Here is a 19,341-nt window from a genome sequence, read left to right as displayed (position 1 = left end):
CATCATAAATGAAGTACAGTCGAACACAATTGTAGCCGTATCCTGAGCGATGCTTCGCTAAGCCTCACTTACTGGAGCAGGCAGCTGGACTGTCCATGAGAAGCAACTTCACTGAAGCAGCAGAAACCAGAATGTTCTTCCATGTGCTACAGATTGCTGGAAATTGAGTGGGACCTATGTGGAGATTGCATTGTGTACCTTAGATCTGATGAAAATAGTTTTATAATGTGCAACAGGGAAGAAATGTGTGATGTAGATGTAGTTCACAATAAAATATGGTGTCCTTTGTAAAAGCAGACCCATCTGTGTGCTGTTATGAAGAAAGACTTTTCCTGTGCCCTGGAAAGCATGTTTTGCCCGTGAAGTTTATGGTGCTATGCTTGCAGACATGGGAGTTAACTGCAGTACCTGAAACCTGAAAGGTTAATTTCCTGACTGCATCATTACTCTGTTAATCAAGCAGATGCATGTAACACTAGCAGGGCACATTTTTTCCAATTTGGTATTTGATTTATAAAAAGAAGACTTTGCAGGGATACCATTTAACTGATGTAAGTTGCCGAGCTTTTTGATATACCCATGTTCTGGCTCTAAAGTCAAAATGCAGCACTAAAAATGGCTGTGTCCAGAATTTTAAAGTATTATTTGTACCTGGACACTTAAACACAGAGCTTTCTGTCTGAAAATAAAGGAAAAATATTAAGGAAAGACATATTTCATGTTTAGCATAAGTCATTGTTTCTGTATAAATGCAACCATAATTTGGAAATATTATTTCTTTTTCTGAGAACTGAAAAACTTCTCTAGAATTCGTGTGAATTAATACCAACAAGTTGAATACGTAGATGGGGCATAGGTGCCAAATCAATAAATTGACTGTGGAAGACTGTTGCTCTTTGGATTCTTCTGTTTTTACATGTCATGTTGATTTCTCCATCTGTAATTAGCCTTGCTAGTAATTGTGTTACTTGTGGTTCTGATTCTGCAACAGCAGAATGTATCACAACTTTGTTTGAATGCATGGACAAAGTCCAAATAAAAAAAAAAATTAAAAAATGTATCATTGGAACTAAAAAAAGTCCTTGCAAATTCAGTGTCACACTGAATTCTGAAGTATTACTGTTCTATTTGCAGTGGATTTGGTGGCTTTTATATCGTGTAACATGCTGTTTCTTTTTAAACACTTAGGAGTTCACCAGATCTTTTTGCTATGTGGTTGATGAAGCATTATCCTGGGACAGCAGTGATGATGGATGCATGAACAGAACACACTTCAGGTAAGAAATCAGATGTATGCCATTTGGTGTGGCTATTCATTAACTTTCCTCACATTGTTTCACTTCAGCTTCAATAGTAGCAGTCTTTAATGTTACACCACTAAAATTCACTGAATATAAAATATAAATCTCTTGTCTACATGAATGTTTACATATATTTCTCTGTAAATCAGTGTCAGCTGGTTTTTTGTTTTCCTTCTAGATTTGGTAACCCTGGTAACAGATGCTGCTGCTGCTATTACAGCCTTTACCCTTGCTACTGTATAAATTTCCATAAGAATTTTATTTCACATTAGCGGTTACGACTATAGGTCTGAATATAAGGATAATTTCAGCATTTCTTGAGTGGTTTAGGTAACTTAACTTGTTCTTTAAGGCTATGCCAATTCAGGTTATAGTTGTCAAGTTGTTGATAATCCTTGGAAGTTAACGCAAGCTTGTTAAAGCCTTCATGCACAAAGGCAGGCAAAAGTTGGTATTGATTTAATGCTTGCTGTTCCACAAGCTTCCTGGGAAAACATGGACAAATTCTTCAGTTTCCGTATCAGTGGGAACTAAGTGCCTACATACCATATACGCCTACATACCAATATGCTGGCATTTCTGGTAGGGAAAACAGTGTGTCCAGAGTACAGTTTTTTGCACAACTCTGATATGCCCAGGGCTACATTGAGCTTCCTGTGTGCCTGAGGATGACCTTGTTGTGCTGGCAGGGTAGAGCTGCCAGGCAGCCAGTGCTCCAAAATGAAGGTGGGTACTGCTGAGTGCCCATTTCAGCTAAAGTGAAAGGCTTGGGCTTAGATATAAGTGCTGTCTTAAGTCACACGTGGGCTTGAGGATCTTCGGGCTTCCGATTGCCCTCTTCTTTCCTTCCTTTGTAAGAGTATTGTGAAGATAGACGTAGTGAAGACTGCGTTGTGTTCAGGTTGGAGCCAGATGTGTACAGTGTTGAAGAGGTGTCTTAAGGCAAGGACATAAAATATACGAAGGAATGATCCTGGAGTTTACTTTATTCTTCAACTTGTGGGGTGTTAGAGCATAAACATGTCAGACACATCAAAATGTCAGTATCTGTGGATCAAGGTTAGGCCTAGAGATTTAGGGAAGGCATAGTAGCCTCCTGTCCCATGGAGTGGCTGACAGCTGATGCCAAGAAAGGAGAGTGGAGTATGCGGTTGCTTCCCGGATCAATCTCTCATGCTCTACACATGGGCATCTGAGTCAGTGCTGGCTTCTGTGCTAACTAGTCTTGGCTATGCTTTCCATTTCTGTGAATTTGTGAGGTTATGTTTTGATCCCAGGTAGATTTTTAGGCTCTGCCACTTTGTAGTGTTCTGGATTCCCCAGCTGAATTCCAGGAGGGAGGAAGCAAGTAGTCCGTGAAGTTAGTTTTGAACCTCCTACTTGCTAATTTCATTTAAGCTGGGGACTGGGTTGACATGCCAGGAGACTCAGGAGTTGAGCTGAGCCTTTTCTGCTTCAGTGGAGTGGTAGGAAAGGATGATGGCTGGGAAGATTTAAAGAGAGTTTAAAAAGCAGCTACACTAAAATCTCATTGAAATGGAATGAAACTGCAGGACTTCTGTGGCCCTCCCACTGGTAGTGCCTTCCTAATGAGTAGGTTTGAGGCAGCTGCTCAGACCTGTCTTGCTTTTCTCTTTCAGTTTATTTCCTGTGATTTTAATAGTAATTTGGGGTTTATGTTCTGTACCTCCTAGAGTTACAGAAAGCAACAGAGAATATGCTATGTCATCTTTTAAGCAGTCATCCTGCCATTTTTTTTCCTGATAGGATTCAAGATTGCGTGGAAGAAAGTACCATAAATTTAAAATATCCTGGGGATCCACACTCAATGGGTTGAGCCTCCCAGCAAGACATTAAAATATAGGACCATTAATCAGAACTGAACTGTATTTTTTCTTGTTGTTTTTCTTTTGCACGTTTAAAACATTTCTTTTGGGTTCACAGAAACTTCAGGTGGACTAAAAGAGAAAAAAAAAGGAATTGCCCAATGATGCCTTTGCAGTAAAATCATTGCACTGAATAACCTGACTGTACATATTGCACCTGATGTGTCAAGGCTGTGGAAGGAAGTGTGAATATTGCAAAAATCTACCTGACTTGCTTAGATGGAGTCTCAGAAAAACACTATGCAATATATATGATGTTAACTACTGTGGTAGGATTGCTGAACTGGAAAAGGCTGAAGGTAGGCCTCTCTGAGCCTCTCTGAGCCTCTCTGAAAAGGTAAAAATTTGACGCTGTGAATGTGCTAACTACAGAATTCAGAGTACGACACTTTCAAGAGTAAAGGCATTTCAAATTCTGTAAAAGCAAGCAGAAACCAAAACAGCTCTTAGCTAAAATCTTAGAGCCAGTTGAAGGAGAATAATTTAGTTATACTGATTCTCTTTCTTGGCAGAGAATATTTGGGAGACAGAATTTATGCAGCTGGATAGAAGTTTGGTTTATTTTTGCTCTTGATTTTTTTCTGTTAAAAACAGTGGAGATCTTGGACTTAATAAATGATTACATATCCAGATGAATGTTGTACACTTTTTTCTATCCCAAGTGCCCTTATTTTCCCTTCTGTGTCTGTATTTGGGGCTAAATCCTTATGAGATACAGGGCAAATTGGATGTAGCATATCATTTAAGGCTATTTCACTTGAGGATGACTCCACTGTGAGCATTCTGATGGCTCATGGAAAAACATGTAAAAGACTGCCAAGCCAGCTTGCTCACTTAGAGGAAACTGCTGGGCACCTTGTTCCTCAAGTCCCCAGAAAATGGGCGAAGGTTTTTCCCTGAATCCCTTTTGTGAGGCTGATGGATGCTGAACTTGCTTGTGGTACAAAATGACCAGATATTTAATGGAGAACCAAAAGAAGGAACCTCAAATGGAAAAACTTAGCAATACTGGAACTGTGGGTGAATTGCTTGCTCGCTGTTTTAAGCCTCAAAATGGAGATGTGGTGGGGAGAAGGGCAAATCTTCTTTGTTTTCCTGTACAGGAAGGAGTGGCTGAGAAAAATGTGTTTGAGAGAGTTTGGAAATGGAGAAAGTGAATTGGACAATTTGATTAGACTAAAGAGAATAAGGTTTATCCACAGATCCTCTGGATGCATGTGAATATGTGGAGGTGGATTGTTTCTTGCCAGAGATTTGTATAAAATCGTAAAAACAGAGCAGGGTTGGGTTTTTTGTAAATTTTTTTTTCTGTAGCAGGATATAACTAGATTGTAAACTTTGGCAGGACTCTTAACATCTGAATGCTTCCTGAAACTCTGACAATGTTTTTGTAAAACTGATTCTGGAACAGGAATAAATGAGAGATTTTTCTAGTCTTCCTCCTGTTAATTAGATGAAACAGTAAGTTTTATATTTGTCCAGAAGGAGGTAAAAACAAACAAGAAATTGAGATTGGAGGAGCCAAACAAGGACAAATGATGAGCCAATTTTTCAAACTGGCATTGACATACCAAGAGTTTGGAAAAAGTATGCTTGCAAGCTTCCTTTATTATTATAACCTCTTGAACAGAATAGTCCCATCCAAACAGCTATAAACGCTTTCCAATAGGGAAGTTTATGACCTAGTTTCTGACTGAAACACACCATCACAGTGTGTGGAAAGAACTTAAGTGAAGATGCTGGTGGCAGTGACTCTAGCACATCCTCTTAGAAACTTGATGTATTGCCCTTCACAAACACTTGTTAATTGGAGTCAAATGGAGTGTATTTGAAACATTGTTTGCCTTTTTTTTTTTTTTTTAGTAGGTGTAGACAGTTAAATGCCTGAGTTGGCATGCAGAATTTTCATTGATGTCTGAATTTTTTGACAGAGCACTGTTTGGAAAAATGATCATTCTAGGATTATCCCAACAGGAATTCAGCAATTATAGGATGCCTTTTTAGATTCTGTGCTTGGAGCAGTGAAGGGGGAAAAAAAGGTGCGTTTATTCTGTTCACAATTATAAATCTGTTCTGGAGAGACAGGGATAATTTTGATTAGGCTTCATTCCATTCGTGGCTGTCCTGTGAGGAGCAGGGCAAGGACATGATGTGCTCAGAGGAGGTGGGAAGAAAAACACTGAATTTGGGCTTTGTGCATCCAATTCTCTTCAACTGGAGAAATGTAGCCTTGCAGGAAGCATCAGAACAGGCCACATTTCAATTAGCTGCTCTGGTGAGAGGCTGGCAGAGACACCACTTCTATGCTGGGGGGGAAGCAATGCATAAGTAAACTAGATCAGCTGGTACAAGTTGGGGGGTTTTGGTTTGTTTCCTTTTTCTTGCTTTTCCTGTGACTCACTGATGTAACTGAAAGTGAGGGGACTGTGCTGATCTCCATCAGCTGCAGCTATGGCCAATACCAATCATCCCTTTTTTTCTGCTTTTCCAAGGAGCTTGGGAGTGATCTTAAAAGCACAGATCATTCACGTCAAGAAGAGTTTCTGAATGCTGCTGAAATACATTAAATAATACTTGGTTAGCATGGAAAGAACTATAGTTAAAATTCTTCCAGTGTTTCAATTATAATTCCTTTATTGTTTCAGTTGCTTATAACTTCCTGGAATTCTCATGTCTCAAGCTGAAATTTTCCAGACTTGATCTTGGCCTGACAGTGACCTTTCTTCTCTTTTCTTCTTTGTTTCTCTTTTCTCTGTGGTATTAAATGAATATGGCTTGGGCATTTCATTTATAATGAGAAGAAAGTAGCAGCAAAATACATTATATCTGTTACATCAAAATTCTGAATAGCTCAGGCAGTGCAGCTGTTTTAAAAAAATGGTGAAAATCATCAAAAGTACTTCTTGAATCTTACCAGAATCTGTGAGAGTGGGGATTCAGATATCGACTTTAGGTCTTGAACTTTCTTTTCTCTCCATCATGCACAGTCATTACACTCCTTAATAATTATAGCATGCAGTTATTTTGCCTAATCAGTGATCAGCTGAATGAAGAAGTAGTCCTTGGTGAAAGAGCTGATCTGTTTTTCACTGTTTGCCATGACCCTGGCAAGACAGGGCTTTGGAAATTCAGGCAAGCACTGTGCAACGGGAGCCCTCTGGGGCATTCCTCCTGTCCCACAGTTCAGCTTAAAAATGCTGAAGTTGTCAGAAACTCTTCTCACAAGAAAATTGTTTGTTTAACACAAATTTTAAATAAACTTTTTGATCAGCTCTACTCAAGCTGTCGGCTGTAGTAGTTTAAATCAGAACCCAAACGTCTTAGGGAATGGAATTTAAACCTGGGATGGAAATGGTGGAAATAAACTGTCAAGTGTTTTCCTTTAAATTAATGCTGATATCATGTCTATTTATTAACTTACGTAAAGGCTACTGGTGATGGTGGTGATGTTGCTAAAGAGCAAATTATGGGGTTTGACTTCTTGACTCCTAATATGTGTTTCAAGAAAAAGATGTCATGTGCTTGCCTGTTGGCTTGCACACAGGCTTGCTTTGCCTTAAAGACTGTGGTTTTTGCCAAGGACAATCATTGTGAGTATGTCTAAGAAGAAATATAAGAAACTTTTCATTTCTAGAATTGGCTTCTCATGGTCTCTTCCATTCCATGGGAAATATCACTTCATGTGCATTCATGAATCATCTCTGTTTCTGTTGCTGAATGGTTGGGTATTCCCAGTGATGCAGACAAGTGCCTCACTCTAAGAGATGCAGGGCAGCAGCAGCAGAGAGAGGGTGAGAACTGAACTGCCAGTAGACCTGGCAGAGGTTCCCTTTGCTCTCCCGCCCTCTAACTTACATTTTAAGTGAATTCCCTAACTCTGAACCTCCCGTGTGATATCACAACTCTCTGATCTTGTAGAGGACTGTAGAAACTTTGTACATTGCTTGTAATAAATTTACTTTGGTCACCTGCAAGATTGTTCCTTACAGGAGCTCAGGAGTGCTGTTCAGCCACTGCTTCAGCAGCACTAGGTAAAAGTAAGGTAAAAGTAAAATGTTAAGCTGCTAAGTGAAAATAAGGTGCCCATGGCATAAACCCAACTTTTCATGTTGCCAGAGAATACTTAGTCCTTCTTGGAGAATGGTACTGTATGTATGCTTCTTTTAAGATTTAATGATCTCAGGATTTAAGGTTTGGTCAGTAAGTATGAAAGTTCTATCACAACCATTTTCACCTTTAAAAATTAATCAAAATGTATCTTCTGCACCACAGTGTGAAACAACTATCTTGAAGTTGCATTGATCTGTCATAAAAAGCAGAGTCTAATACCAGGACTTAAAAGAAAACTGCTCTGTGTCTCTAGTTTATGCCTTCAGAATAGGAGGAATTGTTTTCTTTAAATCAGCCACCAGATTTTGGTCCAACCTACCTTTCTTTCGATGACAATCTTGTCAAGTGTGCCATCTTTCTAACCTGTCCTTGAGTGAGTCACAACCTTCGTAACTGTAAAAGACATACGTCTGAAAAATTTGGACGCTTGTTTTCCAGGGAAGACCTTGGATTCTAAATTCTTCCAGGCATCCTAACATGTGGCAAATTATTAAAGTGGAATTGCTTGGAAGAGGTAGAGTAGTAAATTTCAGATTCATCAGTTAAAATACAGCCTTGTCCTTACAGCTGGCTTTGATGGTCCTAATGAGGAAAAACAGTGCATGCTTTGGTATTGGCAGCAGGTAGTGAGAACCACTGCAAAGGTTGTGGGTACATGACAGTCAGTATGCAAGAAGCTTTAGGTGAAATGAATTAATAAAACTTCCTAAGAAATTACAAACTTCTGTTTCTGTGATAAAGATTTCCTTGTCATTTCAGTCTCTTTAAAGCTACTGGTTTAGGTTTGCTCTTTTCTGTGTTGTCTTTGGGCTTATACTTTCAGTTACATTCTTATATGACACTTTTTCAAAGAATAAGCATGTATTTCTACCATAGATATTAAAGTGAAAACTCAGTTATTGGCAAATACAAAAATTTGTTGTTTTGACATTTTTGGCCCAACCTGTCTGAGCCCTGTACTTGGATGGATGTGTTCTTTCAGGTGTACAGCTAGATGTTGGTTCTTTAGCCAGCTGTGGGCTATTTAGAGTGGATTTCTAGTAGGAGCATGGAACTAATTTTTGTCATGCTGACTTTCTGTTCAGTGGTTTCTGTATTGTTTTTTCCCTTGTAATCTACACTTTAATTATAGGTATAAGTATTTAGCCAGTCATAATGGGCTCTAGTGTTTGAAACTTTAGTAACAAAAGTCTTTCTGTCTTGGGGTATTTAAAAACTGACCTTTAACCTGTTGAATCAAGTTAAATGGGGAGTGATAGCCTTAACTCATTTTTTTTTTCTTTCAGCTAATTTATTATTAAATAGTCTATGGTGATGAATACTTTTGGAAAATTCAGCTTAACTCTTGAAATGCCAGTCTGGAAATCAGCTTTGCTTTGTCACTTCCCCAGCCCTCATGTGCCTTCTCTTATATTTGGGCTCTATAAGTTAATGAAAGACACACCAGTCACATAACTCAGTATATGCAGTATAGGCAGAAAAAGCTCCCTGAGAGAGCTGAAGCAACTCCCACGCAGTAAATTCATGACTTGCTGAGCACTGCTGCTGTTCTGCTGAAGGAGGGATCAGAATAGCTTTTTTGTTGGTTTGTTTTTTTTTTTTTTGGTGCCTGGATAATTGTGTGAATGTGCCCCATGTGCCTGACCTCCCTCCCCCACCTTCCCAGGACCCTCAAAAGTAACCATATTCCTTACGCCTCCGGCTTCCTCACCAGAAAAACACATCAGCTCTTAGCTTGGAAAACATCCTGCTTTGCAGATGTGCTGTGTTCCAGGGAGGATGGCCCTCTCTTGGACTCTGAGCTCCTCAGATCATCCCTCTTGGAAATTATTAATTCTGGTTACATTGCTGCTCTGCATACAGTCAGGGCGGTCTCTTTTCTTATTTCAGGGACCACTGCAGGAGGGCTGTGTTGCACATTGTATATCACTGGTTTTGGTCTTTGGGTGCATGTGGTGACTCATAGGTTTAGATTGTAGTCAACTGAAAATTCAGCTTGAAAGTTTAAACTTGTTTTAGAATGTTTACTATACAAAGTTGTTTTTTTTAATAATATTTTGGGAGTCACCACTAGGATGTAGACCCCCTAATAGGGAGAAGTTAAGCTGAGGTGGAAATGCTCATATTTTACAGGGCATGAAAGCATATAGTGCTTATTGCTCTGTTGGAGGAGAGACAAGGGTATGTAGCCTTATGTATCATGGTATGGAGCGGGCTGAATGGAATAGCTGAGCCTCTGCTGTGTATCCCAGCACTGATCAGTGCTGCATTTGCTGGAGAAAATGTCTGGGAAAGGCAGCACGGGGTTGTCTGGTCAGGAAATCTTCAGGCACAGAGTCACCAGTGAGGTGGCAGACGTAAGGAAACTGGTAGTCTGGAAACCGAGAACTAGGAATTTAGGTATGGTCAGGGCAGGACTGAGCAGGAACATTGTCTGGTCAGCAGTCTAGCGCTGCTGCCATCTGATGAAAGTGGTGCGTGCTCGATTCACACCAGCACCAATCCTTTCTTTACTTGCCCAGGACAGAAATGTCGGTGTGAGAGATTTCTGTGTGCGATTGAATTGCTCTGCTTGGACCACCCCTGGGCAGGCAGACTCCAGTCAGTCGAATCTATGTTGGTGGCAGCTCAGAGTCTCTGCCATCTGTAGGTTCAGATATGCTGGAGATTAGGCCTGTTTCAAGCTGTCTCTTTTATGGCCATACCCTTCGTCTGATCCCAAACATTAAGAGATTAAGTTTCTTGAAATATCAGCAATTGTCTGCCTCCCCCCTGGCTGGAGCAAACCTCTTAGCCCACAGATGTGGGAAGGCTTGAATAGGTTTTCAGCATGAAGGAAATGCTGAGTTCCCAAGATGTATGATTTATAGAGAGGAATAGTTTTTCACCTGCAGAGTGTTGGTAAATGCTGGTTTTTTGTACTTTGGTCAAGGGCGTGCACTGATAAGCTGGTGGAAAGAAATGCAGTGAAGGTAGGTGTTTCTTCTACAGAATGAATACAATAAAAATAGGAATATGCATAAGAGATGGAAAGTGCTGACTACTCAGAGTTTTCCAAATGCATACTAGTTTAAAACTTTCATCTTATTTTCTTTGGGGACTATGTTGCAAGTTTTGAGCATTGTATGTTTCAAAATAAAGCCTTTATCATGAGGAAAAGTTGAGTACTTACTACCCCAAGATCTATTAAAAATCTGGAAATGGCAGGCAAAGCAGGGAGTTTTTGATTTGCATGCTGTACTTCCTGAGGAGGAGTCTGAAAATAAGCAAAAATGAGGTTTTGATGCTTTGGCAGTCCAGAATTTTGTGAAGCTTCAGAAAAGGTGTACAAAACTATAGCATGCAAGCTTTTGTTTGTTCAAAGGGGACTACTGCCCAGCTCCACTGCTTTGTAATGGTAAACACTGAATTTCACTGCAGATAAACACTGCCACCATAAAGAAAAAGGCCATACTCCAGGTTCTGTATCTACAACTAGTTCCAGGACTTGGGAGCATGAGTCCTTCCTACAGTGCAGACCTGGCACAGGGCTGGGTAGTCCCTTGGTTTTATGCTCCAAGCCAGGATGTAGATCTGGGTGTGCCTGAATCTCCACAGCAGGACTGTAGAGATTTTCATGATAAATCTTAGTGTGGGTCAAACATGTGTGTGACTTGTTTATTAGGAAAATGTCTGGTAATTTCAGACTTGCTTTGAGTAGCTTTCATGTTTTGGTTAACTCTCTTTTTTCTGTGATTAGACATCCTTACTGAAAAATCCCCCTAACATGGCAAAAAATGTCTTTTTTGTAGTGACGCTGTTCATAAGGAGCACTGTAATATCTGCTCTGAGTACAATGATGCATTCTTCTGTTCATGGAATCACAGAATGGTTTGGGCTGGAAGAGACATGTAAAGATATCATTTAGTCCAGCTTCCCTGCCATGGCAGCATCGTCTTTCACTGGATCAGGTTGCACAAAACCCTGTACAACCTGAATTTGAACACTTTTGTAGGACAAAAACTAGATTGCATTAGGTCCTTTGCATATTCTCCACATTAGGGAAATAATTTACATTATCACATATAATTGTTTTGAATTTTACGGAAATGAAGAGAATATTTATTATGTAAATGTTGTTAGAATGGACATGAACATTTCACATATATAGCTTGTCTTATTTTTACCAGTCAACACGCAAAGGCATATTTCCTCTTAGAAAAAAATTTTTGGCCAAGTTCTACTTTTTCAGATCCACAGAGGTGTAAAAAACCAGTTCTGTTGATGTCTCTGTGATGAGTTAAAATTTTTGCTTATACAACTGAGTGGAGACTCTGACCTGTAACTATCTAAAAAGTATACATTTAATTCTTACTTAAAGTATCTCAAACTTTCAGATATTGCTATTTTAAATCCACTTGATTTTTTTTAATCTGCAAATCCTTCTGCATAATTCACTTTAAGACAGCTGTGATTGCCTTCTCCTGCTTGCAGCTGTTCCCATTTTCTTAAAATGTAGACTCTTTGAAGCATTTGCTATAGACATCGTTAGTTTAATTCAGGGGGAACTTGCTCACTAATCTGTCAGTGTTAACCACAGACAACGTGTAAGTACACACATACCTATACTATGTGATACACACATTTAGAAGTGACTTCATCATGTGGTTTGGTCTACAAAGCCAAGGAGGAGAACAAGGCTGTTTTTGCAGGAAGATGTCACCAAATGCAATTATCTAAAACTCCAATTCTGCTAACAGCTTGTAGCTGGCTGCCTGGGGAGGTAACTCAGCAGTTAAGCCAAGCAAAACAGGGACCGAATTGCAGCAGCTTACAGGTTTTTCGCACTTGAAATTCCTCCTGTTTAACTTTACAAGTGGAGTGGAAACCTTAAACTTGCACTAAAAGGGGTGATCTCCAAAACTTGCTGTCTGACAGATTCTTGAACTTAAGGAATAGCTTTTATTAAGACCCTGAAATTCAACTTGTACATTAGGAGGCTGGGATTCCCTGCGGGTACTGGTACAGGGCTATGCTGTAAGAACTGGGTTCTTGGCTGGAATGCCTTTTGTGTGTTTGCACAGGAGGAATGGGGATGCAAGGAATCTTAACTTCAAACAAGTCAGTCTTCTTTGAGAAGAAAATGTTTTATTGAAGTTGGCTTTAACATAGGTGCCATAGCAGGAGAAGTTAGCAGTGGTGTTTCAGCCTAACATGGAGCACGATGCTGAGCAGCTTCTCTTACATCTGTAAGGTTGCTCTGGGTGTGCTGTGTTGCTGCAGTCAAGGTCAGCTGTGGGGCATGGTGGGGTGTGTCTGTGTGCAGACAGTCTATAGCAGTGTACAGCAGAAGCATCTGTGAGGTTTGCCATTATCACATAATGATTTGAAATGCCACTAGGCTTAAAAAAAAGCACACACGTTCTCATAGCATTGGCTGTTCAAGTGTATAATGGATATTTCTAACTGAGACAGGAAAGCATACACAGTAATTAAAACACAGAGCAGAAAAATTAGTCAAATTTGGCACAAATGCCTGAGAAAGTGTCTGCTTTAGCTGTAGATAGAAATGAAGCACCAGCCAAAATTACTTTCAAAGGCTTTAATTACATCTGTTTTAATTTAGCATGTAAAATGCAGGATATTATTTTTTAATATAAATTTAATTCATGGTTAATCTGCAGATTGCAATATCCTTCCAGTAGAGATGATGTACTTGGACTGTGATAACTGAAAACTTCCCTTTCGAGATGTTTGGTTAGTCTGTCACAGGGCCTGCTGTCCAGAACCACATGTTCTCTGTGTATGTGCAGCTGCTGCTGGGGGATCATTTAACAGCAAAACCCAACCCTCTTTTGGTTTTAACGTAAGTGCATTATTATACAATAAGCCATTCGTACTGCAGATATGTAAATCAGACTTAAAATATAATATCATGTGCATGGTATTTTTTCTGAAGTGCACACAGTGGGCATGGAGAGTAGTACTTCTCAAACTATTCCAGAGCTTGTTGCTTATAAATGAGAAAAGTTACGTGCTTGAGATAATCAAAGTTTTTTCACTAATTATCCTATTCCAAATGAGAAAGGGACCTTGTGTGTGTGTGAATAGTTAGTTCACATATTCTGTACTGTTCAATGGCTGTGGGTGTCATGTGCCAGTAAAGAGTGAGTTCAAAATGCTTCTGATAAGAGAGTGCAGGTACCAGGCAAGGGAGAGACTGGCAGTCAAGCAAACCTGGCTGCTCATGGAAAGGATTTTAAGAGTGCCATTTAAAAAATTAGAGCTGCCATGTAAACTAGCAGGTTCAAACCATCTAGATCCAAAGGATTTGGGAAGATTATCTGAATGAATTTTAAACACAACTGGCCATTATATTGAATGAATTGTGAAACAAATAGTGAGTTGAGCAAGAGAAGCAGGAAAAAAAGGTCATCTGTTGTCCTCCCTCTCAAACAAGCAGAGAAAAGGCAACCAAACATCAAACTTGGTGAGCCTCAGTTTTTAGTCTCCATGTAAACACATACACCAGCTCTTTTCTAATATCCAACCTAACCCTCCCCTGACACAACTTCAGGCCATTCCCTCAGGTCCTGTCACTGGTCACCACAGAGAAGAGATCAGTATCTGCCCCTCCTCTTCCCCTCATGAGCAAGTTGTAGACTGCAATGAGGTCTCCCCTCAGTCTCCTCCAGGCTGAACAGACCAAGTGACCTCAGCCGCTCCTCACACAGATTCGCCTCAAGGCCCTTCACCATCTTCATGGCCCTCCTTAGGACACTCTCTAATAGTTTAGCATCTTTCTTACATTGTGGCACCCAAAACTGCCCCCAGCACTCGAGGTGAGCCTGCCCCAGTGCAGAGCAGAATGGGATCATCCTGTTCCTTGGCTGGCTGGCGATGCTGTGCCTGATGCCCCCCAGGACACACTTGGCCCTCCTGGCTGCCAGGGCACTGCTGACTCAGATTCAGCCTGCTCCCAGGGCACTCTCTGTGGCACTGCTTTTCAGCATCTCACCAGAACCCATCACTTTCACTTGTTGAACTTCACCCAGAGGGTGGTTGGGCACTGGAACAGGCTCCCCAGGGAAGTGGTCACAGCTCCAGCCTGACAGAGTTCAAGAAGCATTTTGGGCAACACTCTCAGGCACCAGGTGCGACTCTTGGGGTGGTGCTGTGCAGGGCCAGGAGTTGGACTCGATGATCCTTGTGGGTCCCTTCCAACTCTGCATATTCTGTGATTCTGTGCATATGTGAATAAGAGAAACATGAATGAGAAACTGTTTATGTGGGTAACAGAATCATGGGTCTTAAATAGTTTAGTTACATAAATGTGGAAGTTGGGCCAGAAAAACTGGAAAACCTTATTTGGTCAAAATTATCACATTGATAGGAGGAGGAGATGGAAGTTCATGAGCTGTAACTTGATTTTGGGGGAGTAACATAATATTTTTTGTGAACTCTTACTTAAAATATCGGTTTAATTGAAGAGTTCATGGAAGTTGTCACACCGAAATTGAAAACTGGCAAATATAATAAGAAAAAAATCCCTCTCAAACCCAGAAACAGATGGCAGTAACAATATACAAGGTTAGGGAACGATATCATAGGCAGTGCCCATCATGTTTTAATATAACTTAATGTAGGGATATAGCATGGAGATGAGTAGTAACAAACTCTAACCTCTCTTCTAATGAAGATTCTATTTTCTCCTGCACACAAGGAGACTCAGCTCTTCACAAACAACTTATCTTGCTGTGAGCAGGATCTGAGGCTATATGGTTTTAGCAGGGTATTGAGTTTTGTCAGAGGAGTGGCTGCACCATTGGTTTCAGGATGCTCTCTCTGAGGAGGGGTCCATTTTATGTGCGGGCATGTTAAAAGTATTACATTTTAAATGCCTTCTGCAAAACTTTGCTCAATCAGTGATGTGATACTGAAAATCTTTATTTTAAGAATTCTTCTCCACAAATAACAAGCTCAAGAAAGCTGAGTTTCTCCTTTAATTACTTCATATGATTGCCATGCTAGGTGTTTACATATGTAAGAAAATCCCCCAAAATACCAGGAGACTTCTGATAAAGTCCCGAGTATGTGGCAGTGCTGTCCTTCGACGCATTTTTATCCCATGATGTACCTGTTAGAGTAGGAACTAAGTGACAAGGATGGATTTTTTTGACTTCCACCTTCTCAGGATATTAGTAGCCACAGGTAGGATCACCGTGATAGCAGGCAGTCATTGCTCTGCCGTGTCTTTAAAACCATCAGTCAAAATGTAGTCACGTTACCACTAGATACTGTCTTCCACAGTTGCCAAAACTTTTTTTACTCGTCTTTGCTTGCATGTAAGTGACAGCAAACTTCTCTCTTATGGTTCACAGTGAGAAGAAGACACTCTGCTCTGCAAAATAGAGAAGATTCATTGGGTTTGCTGGTGGTTCTGTCCCTTGTTTTCTGGAGAAACTTGGTCAAAATGGGGACCAATGATTGACTTTCCATATGTCATAGGTTAGCAAGCATAGTCCCGGAAGGGACGTCCTTGCTAAAGGGTGCTTACAGTTTCCTCTGGGAACTGATAGAACCTATCAGCTGGCCAGTTTGAATATGGACAATTCTCTAAGCCACTTAAAGTTGTGATCACCTCTGTGATCCACACTTAAGAATAGGCAAACTACCCCTCCAAGCTCTCTCTCATTTCTGGCGCTGGGACAGGTGGCTGCAGGGCCCGAGCAGGGCCCAGTGGGCCCGGCCAGGTCCTGCTTGGGCCAGGCCGGGCCGGGCCACGGCCATCCTGGAGCCATGGACCTGTTCCAGCCGTGGAACCCCCCCCACTGCCTTGCCGTGGGCAGCTGGAGCGGCTCGGCTCTCCCTCCTCTCCACTATGATAAGAAAAATTCAACATTCCAGCTGCAAAGCTGCAAGGCCGAGGTGAGAGTAACCCTTTTATTGCTGTGAAGAGCTGAAAACCTGAGGGAAGAGAGAGAGGAGATGCTTAAAGCTGAAATTCTGTTGGGAAGCTATGATATATCAGAGTATCCTGTTGTAATTTCATGAAGATATGGGGGGTGGAGTGTTCAACTCGTGAGCAAAGCACCTGCGCTGAGATAGGCAGATGCTGACGCAGCTGTAATTTCATGAGAACTTGGACAGGGAGAGATGAACCAGATGAGGACTTTTTGCTCCAAATGGGAAAGGAGAAAACCTCAGTCCCTAGAGATGCTCCCAGAGATAGTCCTAACGATGAAGATGATGAAGACCCTTTGCTCCCAGGGAAGGAGAAGGGCCTCTGTTTTTGTTTCTGAACGGCTCAACCTTAAAATTGTACCCCAAAAAACTTCAAGAGTGGACCCTCGAAAGCAGTTGCGGGAAAAGCTGCAAGTCGGGGGAAAGGACTCACACGCAGGCAGAGAGACTCCTCTTCCTAAATGGACTGAACAATATTTGGAAGTGGGCGGCTGTCTCGTTGTGATAATGTTTTCATAGCATGAGCAAGAAGAGACTTCTCTTTCTAAATGGACTGAACAAGGTTATTATGGAAGTGGTAAACAGACTGAACATCTTAAGGGTTGTCTTTGAACATTGTCAGTGGGAGAAGGGAGGAAGGTGGGGGGAGGAGGAGAGTTCTGAAGGTGGTATAATTTTTTTTTCCTTCTTCTTTTAGGTCTGTTAATAAACTTCTTTATATTCTTTCAAGTTTGGTGCCTGCTTTGCATTTCTCCTAATTCTTATCTCACAGCAGATAAACAGTAATGAGTATTTTGGACCAAACCACTACACTAAATTGGTGTTTCTGCCCGGTTACAAACCGAACCCGCGACACCATAGTTTCTTTAATTGTGGACCAAGGAAATGCTGGATGCGTGCTTCCATTTTTATATTGTTTCTTGGGAACTTTGAGTTCACTTAGATGATGGAGATACAGAAATCTGGAAGTCTGTGCTACCTGGGGAGATGCTGTTTGTTAAAGATAAACAGTGACAGTAGAAAGCATTGTAATAACTCTCTGGCTCTCAAACACATCTTTGACTATAAACTAGTTCCTAGGTCTAATAGCAAAACCCACCTGCCTTTTCTTACTCTAATGCCTACATTCTTAACAGACTGCTTTAGTGCAGCCCCTGGAAACTCAAAGCCACTGTAATACTATTACAACCTTAGGCAGGACCCTCAACAAGGCACAGATTGGAGAAGAGAATATACCTACACAATAATTTAAAAGCCAGTTCTCTCCAAAAGCTAACAAAACCCATGTTATATTTGAAAGTAGCTAGAAAAAAATTGTTGCCCAGAGAGGACTAAATGGAATCATCAAATACCATTAAAAAACCTCCCAACAAAACAAACACACACTCCTCCCAGATAAACATTCTGCAGTCAGTGTCCCCAGAAAAAAGGAAGAGACCAGGAGTTTTAAAGTAATAGGAGGCACAGAAAGAAATAATCTGCTAGCTAGATGTTTTGACTTCTGCCAATAAACTTTAAAGTGCTGTTTGCAAATGCCCCAAGCCTTGGCTGTCTGGTATGCAGGGAATACCCCTGATTATATGGGAAGGGGGGGTGACTCCTTCCCATTTTTTAGGCTGAAGGATCCTGAATTTTCAGTTGCCAAATACATCATGTCACTGGGTGATCTGCTAAACTTTTTTTCTGTAATAGCATACACTATGAATTTCCTGCAACCTTGCCATTTAATAGCCTTAGAACTTAAAATGCCATCACAAAATTAAACAAAATGTCAGGAGCACTACTCTTTCTTCTCCCTCCTTCCCCATAAGCCTTGAAAGGGTGACCTGCCATTGCTGTGAAAGTATGATGAAAAATACGGGATAATCTGTTGCGATATTGAAGTATTTACTATTAAATGCGACTCAAAGATCCTCAGGCTCAAAGGTTTCATTGCGAAGTTGTGTCTTTACCTTGCTTTACCTATTGTTGCATTATAAACTACTCTACATGTGGCACACCACCACCTCCAAGACTTTTTGAGTAAAAGCAACTTCACAGGGATTATCGGCTGTCTTATACTTACATTGAATGTTCTGTGTGTTTATTTAAGAATCACAATCTCTTATCATAGGAATGCTATTATGGAAGAGTGTGTTAGAATAGTTGCTGAGCACCCAAGAACTGTTGAGACAATCTTGCCTGAATTTTTAATTTCTCTATTTTCAGTATATTCTGTTAGAGAAAGAAGTTGCTGCTGCTACCTAAACAGAGAATAGCTTGTTGATGTTGATGATCTCTTATAGCATAGACTATAAACAGAAAGAAATCTGAAATAGAAATCTTCTGACTGCATAATCCAAGAAATAACCAATGTCTAGTTACAATAACTGCTGAGGCTCCTATTTTAGGGCTCTTGTGGCTGTGGTGGTATATTGTTATTTTGCCTTAGTACATTATTTTAGAGATGCCTGTCTGCAGCTCTGCAGAAGTGGAAGGCTGTTTTATGTAAGCCAACACTGCTTTATTGTCCATTGCTCTTGCTTGGGTTCAGTCTTTGAACTTACCTCATCTCCTTTGTGTTCAATACCACCAAATGCAAAGGTAACAGGGTCGATCTGCAGTGTCAGGTACCTCTGTTGCTAGAGGAGGTAAAAAACTGAGGATTGCAGGATGTGAAGGAGCTTCTTCCTCACAAAACTTGCTTACCAGAAATACCTTCATGGAGATCTTTAAAAGATGTGTAGATGTGACACTTACGGATGTGGTTTAGGGGTGGACTTGGCAGTCCCTGGCTAATGGTTGGACTCTTTGGTTTTAAAGACCATATCATTTAAACCTAAATTATTGATTCTGAACTTCTGGATCCAAATGTCCTTAAAAATGCAGGAAGATGCTGACGGTGTGCAGCAGTGTTCACTGGTAGTGAAGTTAGTAGTCCCTAACTTCTGCAATCCTGCATTCATCCTGTTGGATAAATAATCAGTTAAGATTGTGGTTGGCATAATTGCTGTTACCTTCTGCATGCTGTTGTCATTACAGTAAGCTCTGCCTTTGCTGTGTGCCTCATGTCAGCTCAGGATCAGAGCAGAGCTAAACTCAGGTGACCAAAATGGTAAAAT

General features: G+C 40.7%; 1 protein-coding gene across 12 annotated transcripts in view; it reads left to right on the top strand.

Moving 5' to 3' along the window:
* LOC109145069 overlaps positions 1–19,341 on the top strand; it is a 301,323-nt gene that overhangs the window by 79,648 nt on the left and 202,334 nt on the right. For 10 of the 12 annotated variants that reach the window (XR_005601585.1, XR_005601582.1, XR_005601579.1 and 7 more), the window contains one exon: positions 1,189–1,277. Coding sequence is in view for 1 of the 12 variants with exons in the window: in XM_039550021.1 (XP_039405955.1) it covers positions 1,189–1,277 (89 nt within the window). In the remaining 11 variants the exon portion in view is untranslated. Of the gene's footprint in view, positions 1–1,188; positions 1,278–12,960; positions 13,143–15,657; positions 15,852–19,341 lie in introns of those variants that run through there. The other 2 variants (XR_005601588.1, XR_005601589.1) reach the window with 2 other exon arrangements.

The sequence above is a fragment of the Corvus cornix genome, chromosome 2, assembly GCF_000738735.6.
Source record: "Corvus cornix cornix isolate S_Up_H32 chromosome 2, ASM73873v5, whole genome shotgun sequence".
Taxonomy (NCBI): domain Eukaryota; kingdom Metazoa; phylum Chordata; class Aves; order Passeriformes; family Corvidae; genus Corvus; species Corvus cornix.
Note: the sequence above shows the minus strand (reverse complement) of the source record. Positions and strands in the feature narration are given on the sequence as shown.